Here is an 18,336-nt window from a genome sequence, read left to right as displayed (position 1 = left end):
CCCCCCTGCCCTCAGCGAAAAGCGGAAGTTCCGGGTGCTAACCGGAAGTTCCGGATGCCGACCGGAAGTGCTGCAGCCGAGCGGAAGAAGTGCGGCATTGCGGCCGTTGTCAGGGAGACCGGAGTGAGCCGGAGCTCCGGGGTCCCCCGCAGCTTCTCAGAGCCCCCGCCGGGATCCGCCGTTCCCAGCCATGTTGACGCTGCCGCCGGGGCTGACGGAGGAGGAGGAGGCCCTACAGAAGCGTTTCGCCAAACTGCGCAAAAAGGTGTCCGCCTGGACCCACGCGGACCCCCGACGGCCCCTCATTGCCTCCCCATTCCCGTCCCATCCCCTGAACGCCGTCTCCCCGCAGAAAAAGGCGCTGCTGGCGCTGAAGAAGCAGCAGAGCAACACTGGGCCCAGCAGCCAGGGGGGCATCAAGCGCTGTGAGTCGGGTTGGGGGGGGGCCCTAAGGGAGGGGGGGAGGCTTGGGGCCCCTCAAGGCCTAAGGGATGCGGGGGGCTCGCGGTGGGGGGAAGCGTGGTTAATGTGGGGATGGGATTTGGGGAAGGGCGTTGGGGGGGCGGGGTTTGTTTTGACTTTGGGAGGGGTGAGGTTGAGCCCCCCCACCGCAGCCATGTCAGACCAGCCCCCGGTGGACACCGCCACGGCCACCGAGCAGGCCAAGCTGCTGGTGAAGTCCGGTGCCATCAGTGCCATCAAGGCCGAGACCAAGAACTCGGGCTTCAAACGCTCCCGGACGTTGGAGGGGAAGCTGAAGGTGAGGAGTGTGAAAATGAACCCCTCCAAAAAAAAATCCCAGGGCTGCAGCGCCGCCAGAGCCCCACACAGAACCACAGAGCTCCCCTCAAATCCTATGGAAACGGCCCTGAAACGTCAAAGTTCCACAAAAACTTCTCCAAAACACCACAAATTCCACAAAAAAAACCCAGATCTTGCTACAAATTCCACAAAAACAGCCCCCAGAACACCACAGATACTACAGAAAGGCCCCAAAATGCCACAAAACACTCAAAAACGCTCCAGATCCCCCAAAACACACCAAACCACCTCATATTTCCTACATTTTGCCTCAAACCACCCTCCCAAATCCTTCCCATTTTGGTCCAAATCCCACCCAGAAATGCTGAGCCTCTGAAGAAACACCCCAAATCCCACAAAGCCCCTCATTGCCCCATAAGTCCAGCGAAACCACTCAAATCTTCCTCGTTTTGCCCCTAAATCCCCCTTGTTTCCACCCAAATCCCAGTCAAAATTCCCTAACACCCCCTGAACTCCACCTCATCCTACCCAAGCCCCCCATTGCCCCCCGATTCACTCAAAATTCCCCCCGTTACCCCTCTCCCCCTTCCTCTTTATTCTTTATACCCCTCCCAGGACCCCGAGAAGGGCCCAGCCCCCACCTTCCAGCCCTTCCAGCGCAGCGTTTCGGCTGACGATGACACCCCTGAGGTACTGGGGGGGCAGGGAGGGACAGTTACTGAAGGGGGGCAGGATACCCAGAACGGGGATCCCATCATAACCTCCCCTACCCCTGCAGTCACGGCGACCCCAGAGAAAATCGCTCTATGAGAGGTGAGTGCCAACCTCCCCTTTTTATCGCCCCCCACCCCTTCGTTTGGGACTCCCATCCCTTTCTTTTGGTCTCTACCCTGATGCACACCCCCTCCCCCCATCTCCGCCCCCTCATATTCGAGCCCTCTCTGTTTATTTTGCTCCCCTCCCCCCCAGCTTTGTCAGTGCCAGCGAGCGCCTGCGGGAGCCCGAAGCCGGGGGGGGACGTGGGGACCCCCCTGAGCGGGGAGAGCGTGAGCGCCGCTTGGACTGGGAGCAGGAGCCGGAGCCGGAGGAGCGGGGCGGCCGCGAGCGCGAGGCGGCTTTCAGGCGTAGGGGGGGGGTCCTCAAATCTGGGGGAGTTTGGGGGCTCTTGTTGGTTTCAAGGGGGTCCCGTGGTGGCTCTGGGGGTTCATCTGGGGGTGCTCTCCATGGAAAGGCCCCCGGCACTGGGGGATGTCCTGGCTGGGGGGGGTGGAGGAGGGGGTTTTGGGGGGCATCGCATTACGGGGGTCCTGCTGGGGGGTCCCACTGAGGATGGGCCGCGTGGGGCGGGATCCCATCTGAGCGTTCTGTTGTTGGTGTCCCATTGGGATTGGGGGTTCTCCCGGGGTGTCTGTGTGGGGATGTCCCTCAGTGTCCCCACGGCGCCCCCCAGGTTCCGACTCGTTCCCTGAGCGCCCCTCCCCGCGGAAGGGCAACACGCTGTACGTGCACGGAGCCGAGCTGAGCCCCGAGCTGCTGCGCAGCGCCTTCGCGCCCTTCGGAGCCATCATCGACCTCTCGCTGGACAGCCCGCGCAAGTGGGCGGGGCCACGGGCAGGGGGCGGGGCCGCGGGCAGGGGGCGGGGCCACGGGCAGGGGGCGGGGCCGGGGAGCCAGTGATGGGGCTGGCGGGGCGGGGCTAAGGGTGTGTGGGCGTGGTCACAGGCCTAAGGGAGGGCTGAGGAGTGGAGGGGGGTGGGGGGGGCGGCGGGGCTGGGGTCGCTGATTTGTGGTGCCGAATGGGGAGCGGCTGTTGGGGTGGAGCTGTGCCGACCTCACCCCACTGCAGCTGCGCCTTCGTCACCTACGAGAAGATGGAATCGGCCGACCAGGCCATGGCCGAGGTGGGTGCTACCGTGCGGGAGCTGTGGGGGGACACGTGGGGTGCTCCCAAGCGCTGACCCCCCCCGGTGCCCCCGCAGCTGAACGGCGCCGTGGTGCAGGACGTGCAGCTCCGCGTCAGCATCGCCCGCAAACAGCCGCTGCTCGACGCTGCCACCGGGAAATCACTGTGGGGATCCCTGGGTGAGCTGGGGGGGCACTGGGGGGCACAGGGACGTGGGGGTGCCAGCAGTGCTGAGTCCCTGCCCCCCTCCTGTGCCCCCACAGCGGTGAAGAACAGCGCGAAGGGCTCCCACCGTGACAAGCGAGCACAGGTGGTGTACAATGAGGATCTCTTCGGGGGGCAATAAAGGTTTACTGTACACAGCAGCGGTGTGACGGGCTGAGAATGGGGCACTGTGGGACAGGGGGGGTTGTGAGGGGGGAGGCTGAGCGGTGATCAGCTGCACACCCACCCATAACTCAACTGCACGCCTCACCTGGCTGCAGTCCTGAGCATGCTGGGCTGCCTGGTGCTGCTCTGAGCAGCACAGCTCTGGGAATCCCTCCCAGCTCCCAGGCTTCCTCTCAGAGATTCACACTGCACAGAATAGCAGCTGGAGGCTTTAGGACCAAATAAGAGAGAAGGTGCTGCTCAAGCTTGTTCCTTTCCATGGAGCAATGATGGCAGTAACCCAGGGGCAGCAGCACTGCTGGGAAATCAGAAAGCGATGGGATGGTGGATGAGCACCATCCTGCTCTGCCTGAGAGCCGCAGACAGACGTACAGCACTGCTGTCCTGTGCCAGCTTTATTTAAAAACACAGCCGGGAGCCGCTGGCGCAAACAGAGGAGCCTGACTACGTTCATACAATATCTTAAATAGAAGGCAAATATAAAATGAAAGATAAAATATTTACAGTAACAATAACGGCATACACAAAACGGGCAGAGTCCCACCCAGAGGCGAAGGCTGACAGCAGAAAATCACATCATCTTCTGCTGAATCACGGCATCCTTCGGCCGGCCCAGGGCTGCACGGCGCCCACAGCGCTGCCCCCAGCGGCCCGGCCGGCTGCGCTCCGCTCACCTGAGCTGAGCATCGCTGCGGGGCGGCACAGCACAGAAATAAAGTATTTACAATAAACGCCTCTGCCGGCAGCAAACGCCTGGGAGCCCCTGCGGCATCACACGTCACAGTAGGAAAAGCCTGAAGTTCTGCTACAAGAAAATAATCCCGAAGTTATCTGCGAGGGAAAACACGGAGCAGAGGGGGGCAGCGGCACAGCCGTCCCGCAGGGCCACAGCCGCACGTCGCTCCCTGCTGCCCTCGCACAGCGCCCGGTGCCGCAGCAGCTCCGGCCCCAGCGCAGGGAGCCCCAGGAGCCCAGAGGCGCCGCCGCCGATCCTCGACAGCCCCACCTGCCGCGGAGCAGAGGAACGCAGGCCGCTCGGCCCGGCACCCGGCTCCGACCAGAACGCGTCGGAAGTACGATTAAAAAAAAGGGGGCGAGAGCAACGCACTGCAGCGCGCGGCTCCTTCTCCACTGATGCCGCATCGCTGCTGAGAACCGGGAGGCAGCGCGGAGCCCCCAGCCTCGGTGGCACTTTTGGTCCAAAACACCAGAATAATTCTGCTCCCTCCCAGCCCTCCGCCGTCATGAAGTTGCCTTGAGGGATTCAAGTCAAAACAAAAGCAAACACAAACGGAACAAGAGCCGGCAGAACTCCAGAGACACGGCAGCTCCCAAGAAACAGGAACAGCAAAGCTTCCAGCTGCTCCCCACGCTGAGCGCGGCCAAGGGAGGAGGAAGGAAGAAGCTTCAGCTTTAAGCCTTCAGAGCATCCCTGGATCAGATCAATTCGCAGCCAGCGCAGCGCACTGGACGCCCTCAGGGCCGAGTCAGAGCTGCTTTCTCCTCTTGCTGCTGAAAGGAGCCAACCAGGATCAGGGAATGGACGCGCAGGACCTCAGCTCTGACCAGCAGGAAAACTCAGGACAACGGAATGCAGGCTGCCAATTTCTACCAGTTCAACTGTGCTTTAAGACTCACGGTGAAGCCTCCTTCAGAAAAAGGATCACCCGGGGCATCCAACAAAAAAAAAAAAAAAAAAAAGTTTTAATTTTTTTTTTATATACCATAAGACTGCAGTTCAACTGTCAATCATCTCAGAAAGTTCAAGAAGGAGGTCGTCCTCATCCTTCCCCGGGTCCAAGTCAATTTCTGCTTCCAGTTTCCCTCCTGAGATTTCCCAGATCAGCTTTTCAAAGTCATCCTCCACAGACAAGGGCGCCTTCCCAGCCCCTGTGGAGCTCAGCTGCTGCGCTTTGGCCGCCGACTGGGAAGAAGCTGAAGCTGCACTCGAGTGCTCCGACTGCTCCCCATGGTCTGCTTGGCTCCCCCGATGCAGTTCAAGGCTTGGGAGAACAAGGAAGAGAACAACATTACACAGCATTTCTCAGCTGGAGGCATTTTCTGCTGACCAGCACTCACACCCAGTTACTCCTCCTGCACCTCAAACACAGGCGTTGCCAGCCGGTAACCCAGACTGCCTGCAGAGCCCATGCACCAACAAGGCTGTTTTTCAGCGTGGGGATTTATCTGCAAGAACACCGAGGGCCAGCAAACACAGCTCCACTTCTGTAGCCAGAGATGCTCTGCCTCCTTCGTTAGGCTGACTGGAAAAGCATTAAGGCAACCTCTGCAAACACCTGTTTACTCATTTAGTTCCTTTGCCCAGTGTGCTCAGCAGGCTGCTCTCGAGTCCAAGGAGCTGAACTTCCATCCACCACCTCTGTGCTCCCTCACAAGATCTGTCTTAGTGTTGCTGGCTGAGTGGCGTTCTCGAGGACCAACACGTGCAGGACAACTCTGCATCAGCTCAGCTCAGGGTCACTCGGGCATTCAGAAACCCAAGAACACACTGGAGAGCTGAACCAAGTTGCAGCATTTCAAGAAAACCATCGAGGTAAACATCTCTGCTAGCTGCTAGAAAATGATTTGAGATGACTTTTCTGTTGCTGGATTTGGCATTCTTTATCTCAACCCCACCATCCTTCCCACACATGGAAGAACTCACGGCTCACAGAAAGACAAACCGCTTAAGAAAAAAAGAAGCTGTGCTCATCACCTGCTGGGGGGTTTCTCTGCGCCAGGCTTGGTGAGCAGGCTGTCATCTGGCAGGGCTGGAGCAGCAGTCTGGGAAGAAGCAAAGCAAAGTCAACGATTCCTCAGGAGAGCTTCCCCTGCAGCGCTTCTCCTTCAGCACTGCTGAGCCTGAACCCAGCCCAGCTCCTGAAGGATGTCAGCTGCACACACAGCTGCGCAGCACCTCGGCTTTGGAGCAGCACAGCACGAGCGCATCAAGTCCTGCACACCAGGAGTCACAGCACTGCAGGGCGCCACCCATCTGCACAGCGACCGCTTTGCAGGGGGACCTGCAGAACGCCCCGGCCCTCAGCTTCCTACAGCAGCTGTGCCTCAGTGCAAGTCTGACTGACGCTCCCCCTCCTTACCAGAGCTGCTTTTTTAGTTGGAGGCTCCTCAATTCCAGCACTACTCAGAGGTTTCACAGCTGCCACAGCAGAGGGAGAGATCTCAGCCGCCTTCCTCTTCAGCGCCCGCTTCGAGGGGGCGCCGGCTTTGCCGTCTGCAGGCTTCGCGCTCACCTTGCACTTGGCTGCAGTAAGAGGAAGAGAGAGCTGCTGCAGCCGTGCCTCGAGAGAAGCCCAGCTCTGCTGTCATTCCCACAGCCCTCATGAACACTTAAATATATCTGGCCAGCAAAACTGCACTCCTCTTTCCTCAGCGCTCAGCAATCTTTCACAAAGCCAACCCTGCCTACCAGCAGTCCGACCAAAGGAACAAAGAAACTGCACAGCTCCACCAAACAACCCAGGACAAGGGAAGCAACCAATCCCAGAGAAAGCAATACTTTTCTAAGACGCTCTGAAGTCCAATGGAATTCACAAACACAGACTTCTGTACTTAAAGCCTCGCTCCCTCTACTGAAAGGAAAAAGCAGCAGTGACAGCAGACACGAGGGTGGGACCAGACACTGTGCAAGCCCCAGCAGACCCTCAAAACACACTCAGCTGTTCATCACGTCTGCAGTTCACTGTCTCTCTCCCATTCTCAAGCTGAAGCCTGGCTGGAAGGAACGCAGTGAACTAAGAAAGTAAGCACCTCCCCTCCCAGCAGGGAGCAATGGCGCATGTCCACCGTGAGATCTGTCCTCGTGTCCCTTCACTTCCAAGGACCACCGCACCCCACACTCAGTTCTCTGTTGCTGAGGTTGGTCTGGTGGTTTCCCTGGCAATACAGTCTCCCATCTTCCTGAGATTTCACCTTTGCAAGCTGTTAAGCTGACCCTGAAGCCAGGGTGGATCCAGGGCTGCTATGCCCTGGACTTTTACCTTTGACTGTTTCTTCAGCAGCAGGTGGCACAGCAGCCACTTCCTTCTTCAGCTTGTCTGGCTGTCTCAGCTGCGGCTTCTCCTTTATTGTCCCCTCAAGGCTCTTCACTTGAGCTTTAGAATTTGGTGTGCTCTGATCCGAGGGCTACAAAGAAACAACGTGCAAAATAAGAACACCAGGGAGGATGCACTGAGAAAATCAGATTGGCAATATTTCCAGGATGGCCCCAACAGCTCATTACTGTCACTCGGTCACTGATGTTTCCTTCCATAAACGTCTGCCCGTAACAAGACCCAAGCTTTGCTGTGAAAACAGTTTCAGAACTGTGCAGTTCACAGCAAAGCGAGCTCCCTTCCATCAGCACAGTGCTGTAGCTGGTACCTACCACATTCTTCTTGAGCAACAGAAAGTCACTCCTGTTCCCCCATGCAGCATTTACCCGCACGCTGCGTTCCTCAAACACTTTTGTACCCAATGCCCTCCTCATCAGCCTCACAAGTTGCACCCGGTGCCAGCAGGGTTACAGCCTCACTGCCAGTGCAACCAGATTAACTCAGAGTTTGAGGACAATGCTGCCTGCAAAAGCTGTTGAAATGGCAGGACTGAAACTGTGCTGCAGCTCTTCACCAAAGCACGAAGGTGGGAACGCGCTCAGGACGGCGGCACAGGTGAGCAGTAAGAACAACACGGCAAGGAATGGCATCAGTGTGTCCATGTTCAGAAGGGACTCACCTCTGCAGGTGCAGAAACAGCCTTGGGAGAAGCCCTGCTCAATTCCACAGCCTTCTTCTCTTCTCTTCCAGGTGCTTTAAAACAAACAAACAAAAGAATAACTTGGTCAACAGCAAGCATATAAAGAAACCCGAGTGCCCACGTCTCCTCCGTGTGCTTGTTTCCTCACACCCAGAGCACACAGAGAGGCAACACAACGCAGCCCATGCAGCATACGAGCTCTTACCTCCTTCCTGCACTTCTCTTCACAAAGCCTCTGTCACTCCCCAACCAACAACTCCCCCCCTGACAGAGGTTGGCCCCACGCTTTACAAACACATTTACATACTAAGCAACACGTGCCAAAGATGAAGGTAACCCTGCACTCCACACCAAAAACAGATGGCAGGAAAAAAGTACAAGAGAAACTGAACCACGAAGCTTCGCACGAGTCGATTTTCCAGAGGGAAATGCAGGCAGACACCATGGATTCAGTGGAAAAATACATGGATGTGGATAAAGGCACCCAAGTTTGCATTTTGTTGAAAGAAAAAGAAAAAAAGCCATGGGAATTCTAAGCAAACTCCATTTGCTTGACAGGGAAGCAGACAGAGAAGCACCTCGTTACCTGCTAGCTTTGTGATCCGCAACAGCTTCCTCCCTGCAGGGGGAGGCCCAGGCTGTGCTGCTGCAGCTGAAACGTTTTCCCCACTCTGCTGCATCCGCAGAGCTTTCTCCTGCTTGATTTCTTCCAAGGTTTTAATATGCACTTCTTCCAAAGGCTTGATTTTACGTGCTGGCTCTTCCAATTTCACTTTACCAGGCACCGATGGAGGCAGAATTCTCTGCTTCCTGCGCTCGCCCTCAGCTCTCTTCTCAGTGAGCAACTCCTCTCCTTTTTGTTTCTCTTCTTCCAGTCGCTTGTGTTTCCTTTCAGCCAGGGCTTCCGAGAAGGTTTTGATGCGACCCACAGGAGGAGGCCTCCCCCCTGCGCTGGGATCCTCTGCCCTGCAGCAGCTCTCTGCCTGGGGGGCAGCTGGGCTTTCTCCCCTCTGGTTAGCTCTCTCCAGACGGATCTCCTCCAGCGTTTTCACGTGGATCTCTGCTGCTGGCTTGGCACCCTTCTCTGTCATCATCAAGCAAGGAGAAGCACAAAGATTAAAAGAGTCCAAAGAGAGCTTAAGTCTCCAAAATTTGTCACAATATTATGGGATGTGAGCGCTCACAACAACGCATCACAGCACAGCTTCCCTCTGCGCTGCAGCTTTCTCTTCTAAGCCACCTGTCCTACTTTGAAAACCAGTCCCTTTTTTCCCTTTCAAATTAATGTTTAGGGCTCTATGGAAGTGGTCTAAATTCATTAAAAGGAAAAAGGGGAAAAAATTCCTAGTCATTACCCATTTGAGCACTGGTCTGTCCCAGTCTCTCCTTCACAGACCTCATGCCTCGAACTACAGGACAGAACCAACCAGGGATGCTGTGTAAATTCCAGCTCTGGGCTCACGTCTCAAAACAGGGCAGGAAAAATAACTGTGAATCCCAGTGGTGATGAGCTCAGGAAGCGGCAGAGAGCACTGCCAGGGAAGAGCAGAAAGCCTGCAGGAGCCTGTGCAGCAAACCCAGATGCTCATTTACCTCTCCTTGGTGCTTTGTCAACCTCAATCTTCTTCCCCAGCCTTTCTGCAAGGCTGCGCTTCAGCGGGAGGCCACTGACATCAGCTGCAGAGAAAACAACAACACTCCTAAGATAATTTCTTGGGAGGAAGGTTTTAGAGCAGTCAACCACAAGCTTCAATTTCTCCAAGTGCAATTTCTCAAATTCACCTTTCAGCTGCTACGACTTTGTACCATTTGCACAGTGAGCACAGATCCACAACACGCTTCCCCCCTCACACTTCAGCAACGCCCCCCACCGCAGCCACGTTCAGAGGAGGCACCAAACAAGCAGCCCTTACCTACAGAGGCTTTCCGTTTTCCAGGTTTCTCAGCAATACTCAATCGAACCACAGGCTCCTCCCCTACAGCAAAGGGCAATTTGCTTATTTCACAGTGACCAGCAGCCAACAGACTTACTGCCCTGTTAGCTCATTTCCCACAGAGAAAACACCACCACCACCCCAAAGACACTCTTGACAGCCTTGACACAAAATAATATTGCCAGTGTAACGCACTCAGAAGCCTCAGTTGCTTCATTCCTCTCTTTAAATTCCTCGGCTCCCTCAGTGGCTCCAGAGCTCTTTGTGTAGCACCGCCTCCTGGGGCTCTTTGCTCTCATTTCTGAGTTGCTCTGCTCTCAGGTGGCTCCTGAGCTGCACACTGACCATTGCTGCACTGTTAGCCTGCTGCTGAACTTCACTGAGCTCTAATCTGCCCCTGCTGTCAGCTCATTAACAAACACCACTGGGGTCAGGAGCACAGCAGGCACAGGTCAGCTCCTCTGGGAGCCTGCAGCTCAGCAGTAACACAGAGCTCACCACCGGGTTCACAGGAGTTGCTCTGTGATCCCTTACTACTACAGAACAGAGACCTACAAGTGCCAACCTTCCAACAACCAGAGACTCCTGGTATAAAAGCATCTTTTGGATACGAAAAAGCAACAGCAGCAGACCAACACAGCCCAGCTACCTTAACTGTTATCTATCCATTCCATTCAGCAGCCAGGAAATGCAAACAGAGGTACTCATCATTACCTTGCTTTGCAGACAGTGTCACAGTTCTGACCACTGTCCTCACGTTCTCCTTCTCTGGCACAGGAACAGCCCGAGATTGGAGCGGATGAGCAGGAACTCCTGAAGGCCCTTCTGATCAAAGGGAGCAAAGTGTTTACAGAAGAGAAAAGCCACTGCCAACAACAGAAACACACCTGACAGAACCATCACAAAGACCAAAACGCATTCATTACTTGTTGCTGCCAAATATGCAACAGCAGTGCATGTAAACAAGAGGTGAACAATTTGCCTCCAATCTGCTCTTGGAATTCCCACCTAGAAGAGCAGCTGTCTGCATTTAAAACACCACATTGCATGCTGAAGTAGCTTGATACCCCCAGCTAAAAATGGAAGCCCGTCTCTCATGCAGCTCCCAGCCACCAGCAACTGCTACTGCAAACTTAGCAGTGCAAGAAAAAGGTTCCCTTCCATGAATGGCTCCATTCCAACACATCGCCAGCTATGCGGGTATCATCAGAAGGGAAAAAAAAAAAAAGGGAAGAAAACAGAAGGATAAAAAGTAGGGCATATCAACTCACCGCTCTGTTTTTTTGTTTTTTCCTTTTGTTTCTTCAATTTGATTTCTTCCAGCGTTTTTATTCCAAAATTCAAGGTGTCATCTGGGAACACAAAGCGGCGAATGAGGCCGAGGGGCAGAGGGACGCGCTGAGGGGCTCTGCCAGCTGCCTCGTGCTCAGAACATCCATCACAAACCCTGCCTGCTCCCCCACGGGGCAGAGCACCATGGAACTGATGTCGATTGCTGCCCCCTTTCAGCCTTCAGGACACAAGAAGTAAGCTTCACCCCTGATTTTAACCCATCTACGTGACTTTGGATTTCTCTACCAGCAGTGTGGCTTTCACCAGTGGTTGAAGAGATGCACAGAGACGCTTAAACCCTGTGCTGTGGCTCTGCCTAATGAAGCAAACAAAGCAGTTTACCTTTCTAACCTGAAAGGCACACGAAATTACGAGGTAGGAACAAGACCATGGGAATAGCTGGGTCCACTCAGCAGCCCTGTGCTCTGCTGTGTTTGCACAATAACTGGCAGGTTCTTCTGATTCATCCTACCACTGTGCTGGAGTACCTTGTTTTGTATCAGCATTAGATTTCCTGGTGGAAATTATCCGCAATCCGTTATGGTTTTCTTCAGCTGGTTGCTGGACAGGTGCTTTTGTTTCTTCTCCCTCCTCAGAAAGCTGGTCTGCACAGGGATAGAGAGTCAGCCTCCTCAGTTATGCAATGAAATTCAACCAGATTTCTAACGTTTCTGTAGCTCACACAATGACACTTCAGCCCACAGTTAATATTCTTAAGTACAAACATAAATGATTACAGAAGGGCTCCTGATTTCAGCAGCTGTACTGACCTGATGAACACACAGAAGCAGCCTAAGTGAACAGAGTAACTAGTGGGGAGCTGGAAAAAGCACCTGGGGCTCCAGACTCTCCACATGGCTTTAACCAGTGCATGCTCTGTTACTCTTCTGACCAAACAGAGAAAACTCTCCCCTGAGATCCACACTGCAGACCAGCAGCAGGAGTGGCTCTGAGCTTCCATCCTGCATTACAATTCCTGCTCACTGCTGCCAGGCTGCTGCCCCATCCTCATCAGCCCGCAGGTGTTCTACGAGTCACAGAACACAAACACCTTCAAGATCAAAAGCAGCAGCAACCACACTCACCATCATCATCTTCATCATCATCTGCAGCATTGATTACAACTGGAGGGTGCGTAGGGCTTGGGACATTTTCTGAGTTTTCCACTTTCATCACTCCCCTCAACTGTGGAGAGGGGTTGGACTGCACAGAAAGCTTGCTCTGCTGCAGTGTTATCTGAGCTGCCTTCAGATCATCATCTGCAGACTCCGGCGGACTCGGCAGCGTGGCTGCAGGAAGGAGAGGAGCACCAGGAATTTAAAGCTTTGACCCCAACCCACAGCCTCTGCACAAAGATGGCAGGCAGGGCTGACAACCCGCACAGGAAGAGTAGAGTCTCCAGTTGCCATCCAGTCACTGGCTGCTCTGTCAACAAAGAATCCCCATCCCCCCCCCCCCCCCCCAAGATTCACCTCCCTAACAGCAGTAAAAGCTTAAATGCAGGAAAACAACCTGCAAGGGAACAGCCACAGGAGCAGAGAGAAGCTGAGCATGAAAGGAAAAACCAAAATGTCAGAAGCACACGCAGTTCAGCCGTGCCCCCATCAGTGCACTTCCTCCTGCACTCACAAACGAGTGTCAGCTGGCATCTTCACAACACCACACCCAACAGCCAGAGTTGATCCTTCATAGTCAGGAAAGACAAACTCACTTTTGCTTGGTGGTAAGAAGAGCCCATCGACGTAACGCCCCTTGGTGTGATGAAAGGCACAGTTGGATTTCTGGCAGCCTCCCGGCTGGTTCTCCCAGAAGCAGGGGATCTCACTGCGCTTCTTCTGAAGATACAAAGGAAGAAAAGCTGATGGCAACGGGCACCTGAGGTTTGCAGAGGGAGACTGAGCTCCAGATCACGGCACTGAGCCGGCTGTCACCCAGCAGCACTCAAACCCCACTCTGAAGGGTGCACAGCTGTGAGCGCGGGGCTCAGAGCTCCCAGCATTGCATGGGAGAGGCCAGCAGTGCAGAAGGGGCTGAACAACGCCCCCAGCACAACGCCTCTCTGATCAATGGGGCTCTTTAGCATCTGTTGAGAGAATGCTGTTGGTGTCTACTACAAGGATTTCCTGCTAAGAAATACCAAAGACATCGAGTTCTCTTCCCTCTACTTCCTCCCAGCCCCCTCTTGACAGCAGGAACCATCATTTCAAAGCAAGTGAATCTGATCTGCAAAAGCCCATTCAGCCCAGCTAAAGCAACGGGAGGTGGGTTTGGTGACGAATTCTGAGGAGCCAGCACTCACATCGATCTCCATGTGCCTGAACCTGCAGACATTCCTGAAGCAGCGGCCCTCCTTCCACAGCGTGCAGATGGTTTCGTTGCCCAGAGCAGCTTCGCAGTGCCGGAAGGGACAGCTGTCTCCCTGTGACCCAATGGAAACAAAGAGAGGAAAATGAAAAAGTGCAGCCTGACAGCTGGCCGCAGTGCAATCAGCTGCTAAGTGCACCAAAGATCAGTCATGCCTCTACTCCACTCCGTCCTCTTAAGAACCAAAAGAAAGAAAAATGAAGGAAAAGAAGCAGACCTTGTTACAGGTGGAGTAGAAGTAGAAATAGCAATCATCTCCTTGCTTCGACATGCTGGGCGAGCTCTCGGAAGCAGCTCTGTCCCAAGGATCTCTTGCAGTCCCCTGTGCTCTAAGAGTTGGCTCGTGCTTCCTCGGACTGAACGTCTTCTACTGCCTGGATCAGCAAAATCTTCTTTTTAAAAGGAACCCTAAGCAAAATACCAACAAGTGGAAAATCATGAGGAATGCACATCTTTCCAGCTTTCTTCTGTTCATCAAGTTAGTCTCTCAGAAGCAGCTGTTTCAGAACATCGCCCTCCTCAGCACTGCAGTCACAGCGCCCTGACTCAAGTGCTCAACTGCCAGCCCCCAAACTGAGCCCCTCCTTCACCACCGCGGCTGTCAGTCACTCTGTAACCCCCAGCAACTCCATCCGACCGCTGCAGAGCCTCGAGCTCACCCACCTGGACAACCTCAGCAAAGACAGCGATCTTCAAAGCCTTCCAGTTAACTTCTCCTGTAGGCCGAACCAACACTGAATCCGTGAATTAATAATAAAGGGGTAGAAAGAATTTTCCTCCTCACTTTGCCAAGGGAACCTCTCATCCACAAGTCAAACACGGGATGTGCTCTTAAACATCTTACAACTAATGGAGGAAGCGAGTCCATTGGAATGCTCTCAGAGCGGAGGCAGCCAGGGTTAGTGAGCTCTTCGAGGAGAAAAAAGGAAAAAAGGGAAAAAAAAAAAAAAAAAAAGAAAAAACCCAGCGCACTTAAAGGCGAACTCGTGATCAAAGCGGCTGCAAAAATGAGGCTCCGTCTTCCACAGCCGGGCAATTTTTGTTTTAATTCTATTATATTTTTAAAATTTAAAATTCTGTAAGTTGGAATTTCTGGTCTTCAAGATTTCTTCACCTATTAAGAAAACACAAAAACCTTCCCCCGTCTTTATTACCTGTACAGCACAAGCATGCCAGTGCGCATCGACACACAAACACAGCGGGCGGGAGCGGCAGCGAGAGCAGGGGCGGGGGGCAGGGATGGCAGGGAGCCGGGCACGGGCAGAGGAGCGCACCGCGGCCGGAGGGAAGCGCCTCGGGGGCAGCGCACAGGGCGCATGCAGGCGGCGCGAGGCAAGGCGCCGCGCGGGGCTGCAGGCAGCGAGCGGGCGGAGCGAACAGAGCGGCGAGGCGGGGAAGCCTCGCTTTGCGAACGGCGTGGCTGCACGGTACGGAGCATCTTCAATCGGCCGGCTTTGTGCGGGTCGGTTCTGCACCGCAGGGCGCCGCACGTTCGCCACGTGCCGCTCCCTCGCCGCGCCCGGCTCGGCTGCAGCGCGTTTTGCTCAGCCTCAAGAAGGGCTTGGGCTGGGTTGGCTTTTTTCTGGTGTGAAATCGAATGCTTTGACATTTCACTTGTTTTAAAGATATTAAATGCCGTAAAACCTGCAACCAGGCCAGACGAAGTGCAAATTAAAGTGATTCTGAACTCTTTCGTTAAAGTGCTGCACGTTTCTGTGCAAAGGATTTCCGACAATCAATAAGGAAAGGTTGGAACCTTTTACTCACACAAACACTAGGGAATTTTCCAGGAAATATTTTTTGGCAGGGAATTTTCCCAAATCTAAAATAAAGAGAGGAGAAGTCGGGTTCTCACATTAGTTGCTGGCTCGACTGCGTGACAAAGGGAATAAAAACAGCAGTTAAGGGCAAAGATTCCTTCTCCAACAGCAGTGCTCCCTTCTGACCTTTAGCACCTTCACAACCAGATCATCTGGCACAGATGCCCACACACATCTGCTCCTAACAACCTCAGCACGGAGCTGGGCACAAACACTCTGGCTTCTGCTCTGTGGCACACACAGCTCAGCACTGCACTCACGGCCTTCGGTTCTCCTGCTCGCGATTGGAAGGGATCTGGACTCGGGAGCAGGAAGAAAACACACCTAGAAATATCCCACAGCCCTGTGCTCCCTGCAAGCCCTTCAATTTTATAACAGGTGACCCCAAACACACCTGTCAGCATGACAGACCAAAGCGCTGCGCCCTGGGAGCCTGCGCACAGCGAGTAACTCTGGAGCACTCAGCACATCTCAGCAGTCTGCTTCACCTTTTTAGAGACTGCCTTTCTCCTCCAGAACACCAGCCAAGTTTTTATATCAAGAGATTTCAAGTTTGTTCTGTACAAAAGAATTCCTACACTGAGGTCACAGCAGCCGGGACTCGGTGCGCAAACAGACAGACAGACAGACACAGAGCAGCCCCTGCCAAAAGAAGACAGGTAGCACAAAGGAAGCAGCTCGTTTCTTTTGCACCTTGCCTTCCTGAGCACCAAACACCACCATCTATTCCCCAGTCTTGCTTTCCAGTTTCCAGTCCTGCAGAGAACAGCATGAAGGGAGGAGGATTTTTCTGTGCTTCAACTAATATGTTAGAGGAAGATGACCACGTTTACCCAGCTGTTTTTGTTGTTGTTTACCTACAGCATGAAGTATTTCCCTTGCAAAGTCTCTGCTTCCACTCACCCTGCAGCAGACTCACAGCACAGCAACCTCACAGAGAGGGGCAGGAAAGGCAGCACTCCATTGTGCTGGGGGCAAAAAGAAGCGTCAGGCAACAGAAGTGTTTGTCTGAATTTCTGCGAAAGCACTTCTGAAAGCATTGCTTTCGTGAAGAAAACTCCCTGTCTTTTCCAGGTGCTCTGGGCTCACACCTTGCAGTCTTTGCTCTTCTTCCAGGTAACAATGAGAGCTGTAACACAGCCCGTTCAATGAAGTCCTGCCCCCCATCTTGTGCAGCAACACCAGGCACAACACACCACGTGGAGGCAGGACCTGCAAATCCCAGTCCTCAACAGATTTTTAGAGAGTACCAATTTTTAATGAGTTCCTCTCTCTCTTAGTCCATAACTCCTTTTTTTCCTACGCTGACATTGAGTGGTTCTCTGTCCCTTTCCTTCTTAGTGCCTGACCAGCCACCGGGAACCTCTTCCAGATGAAGGGTACTATGAAGTTGCTGCCTCTCTAAGGGGAGAAAACACACTCATTCCTTTTTTATTTCTGAAATCACTGCTGGGCTTTGGCAGCAATTTACTAAGAGAGTAAGGATGATTCATCATCCTCACTGAAACACTGTACGAAGTCTCAAAAAATAACCCATTTCCCCTGGAAACAGCCATTTGAGAGGGAAGGGAGAGGGGGAGGAACTCTGCCCCAGACAAACCTTTGTGCTGACGCACCTTCCAGCCACCATCTGGCAACCAACCCACCTCAGCTGCTCAGCCCGAGGCCTGTCCAATTCACACACAGCACAGTGGTGGTTCTGACATGGGCTTTCAAGCCAACTATCCTCGGAATATCTTGGTTTTTTTAGGATGAAATAACACAGAGCTGCACTTCCCAAGAAAGGCCCAGAGCTCAGAGAACAGGTCTGCTAAGGAGCCGAACATTCCCACCTCTGCAGTGCTTCTGTGAGGTCATCTCACACATCACTCCTGCCCTTTACCAAACCGGAGCAAACAGGCACCTCTTAATCCCAATCTTTAAGAAACAAACACAAAAGTTTGGTTTTAAGCAAACTAAAGGAGAAATTACGATGACAACCGAGTGCACCCAGAGTTAGTCGGGCCCTGAAGCTCTACGGGGAACGGAGGGGCGATCTGTCAATCGCAGCACATTCCCCACAGGCACTGCTGCTAAAGGAAGGCACGACGCCGTAACTCCGCAGGGCCAGAGGCGGGATTTCCAGTCTAATCAACGGCCCTCCCGAACGCGCTCTGCCTCTCCGGACGCACCGAGCCCGTGGGAACGGCGATGCGCGGGGCCGGGCAGGGAGAGGAGCAGCGCGGGGCCGAGAGGAACCCGGCCTGAGCTGAGAGGAACCCAGGGGGAGCCGCTCGGCCCGGGGAACCGAGGAACGCCGCACCGCACCGCCCGGCGGCGAAGGGCGCCCGCGCGGGAGGCTCGGGGCCTGGCGGTACCGGCCGCGACGCGGCCTGCTTCCCCCCACCGGAGCGGAGGGAACCCGGGCCGGGCGGAGGCCTTTCCCCGCCCCCTGCGGTCTACGAGCGGCTATAGTTACCGGCGAGCAGGGACTTTACCGAACCCCAGGGACCGCGGCCGCCGCTCTATCTCCCCGCTCCGCTGGGGCCGCCGCTCGGGCCGTCGCCTTTCCCCTACTGCCAGCGTCAAAGATGGCGTCCGACATACGGGTACCTGGATACCCCCGTAACCAAGATGGCGCCCGTCGCGGCTTCACTTACACCCGCTTCCGCCCGCTGGAGCGAACGGCGGCGAAGCTGTGCGCAGGCGCAGAGTGAGCGCGGCCCCGCCCACCGCGGCCTCGCGCCGGAAGTGGGGCGGGGCGGTGCTGTCACTTCCGTCTGGGGCCGCCCCCGTTTCCGGTGCGGTGCGGTGGGTTTTGCTGCCTTAACGCCAGGCGAGCTGTTGAAGTCTGTGGTATCAAAGTTACAAACGTTCGCTCAAATATTTGTGTCCGTATCTTCAGTAAGATCATCTGCACGGGTAAAATCCCAAAGGGGGCTCGCACAAACACATCCTCTTCCAATATACGGAAGCTCAGCACCGGGTCAGTTCTCCCTTGACGCTTAATGGGCGTTGGGCGACGCTGAGGCGTGGTGGCAGGGAGAGATGGGTTGAGTTCCCTCGCAGCTGAGCTCCCTCCTGCCTCGCTACCATT

At 54.6% G+C, this 18,336-nt stretch overlaps 2 protein-coding genes across 9 annotated transcripts; one reads left to right on the top strand and one right to left on the bottom strand.

The window, feature by feature from the left end:
- The first annotated feature begins 47 nt into the window (after positions 1–47).
- NELFE (negative elongation factor complex member E) lies at positions 48–3,060 on the top strand. Its single transcript, XM_048925664.1, has 10 exons — positions 48–265; positions 353–425; positions 615–760; positions 1,378–1,452; positions 1,541–1,575; positions 1,732–1,886; positions 2,213–2,357; positions 2,609–2,663; positions 2,742–2,844; positions 2,929–3,060. The coding sequence occupies exons 1-10, from the start codon at positions 191–193 to the stop codon at positions 3,009–3,011; spliced, it is 945 nt and encodes a 314-aa protein (XP_048781621.1). The 5' UTR covers positions 48–190; the 3' UTR covers positions 3,012–3,060.
- Positions 3,061–3,415: 355 nt separating this feature from the next.
- ZC3H11A (zinc finger CCCH-type containing 11A) lies at positions 3,416–17,851 on the bottom strand. Of its 8 annotated transcripts, none has more exons than XM_048925618.1 (18): positions 17,738–17,851; positions 15,208–15,262; positions 14,104–14,554; positions 13,658–13,848; positions 13,376–13,495; positions 12,788–12,911; positions 12,162–12,365; positions 11,565–11,681; positions 11,016–11,096; positions 10,459–10,569; positions 9,724–9,786; positions 9,404–9,487; positions 8,397–8,894; positions 7,790–7,863; positions 7,057–7,201; positions 6,157–6,320; positions 5,772–5,839; positions 3,416–5,058 (listed from the first exon to the last, which is right to left on the bottom strand). In XM_048925618.1, exons 4-18 carry the CDS (start codon positions 13,709–13,711, stop codon positions 4,794–4,796), a joined length of 2,172 nt encoding a protein of 723 aa, XP_048781575.1. In that variant the 5' UTR covers positions 13,712–13,848; positions 14,104–14,554; positions 15,208–15,262; positions 17,738–17,851; the 3' UTR covers positions 3,416–4,793. The 8 variants fall into 8 exon arrangements, with proteins under 8 accessions (XP_048781575.1, XP_048781577.1, XP_048781574.1 ...); XM_048925620.1 differs by having other exon boundaries at positions 14,104–14,156; XM_048925617.1 differs by having other exon boundaries at positions 17,719–17,846.
- Positions 17,852–18,336: the final 485 nt, after the last annotated feature.

This window comes from Lagopus muta, chromosome 24 (genome assembly GCF_023343835.1).
Source record: "Lagopus muta isolate bLagMut1 chromosome 24, bLagMut1 primary, whole genome shotgun sequence".
In the NCBI taxonomy this organism is placed as follows: Eukaryota; Metazoa; Chordata; class Aves; order Galliformes; family Phasianidae; genus Lagopus; species Lagopus muta.
Note: the sequence above shows the minus strand (reverse complement) of the source record. Positions and strands in the feature narration are given on the sequence as shown.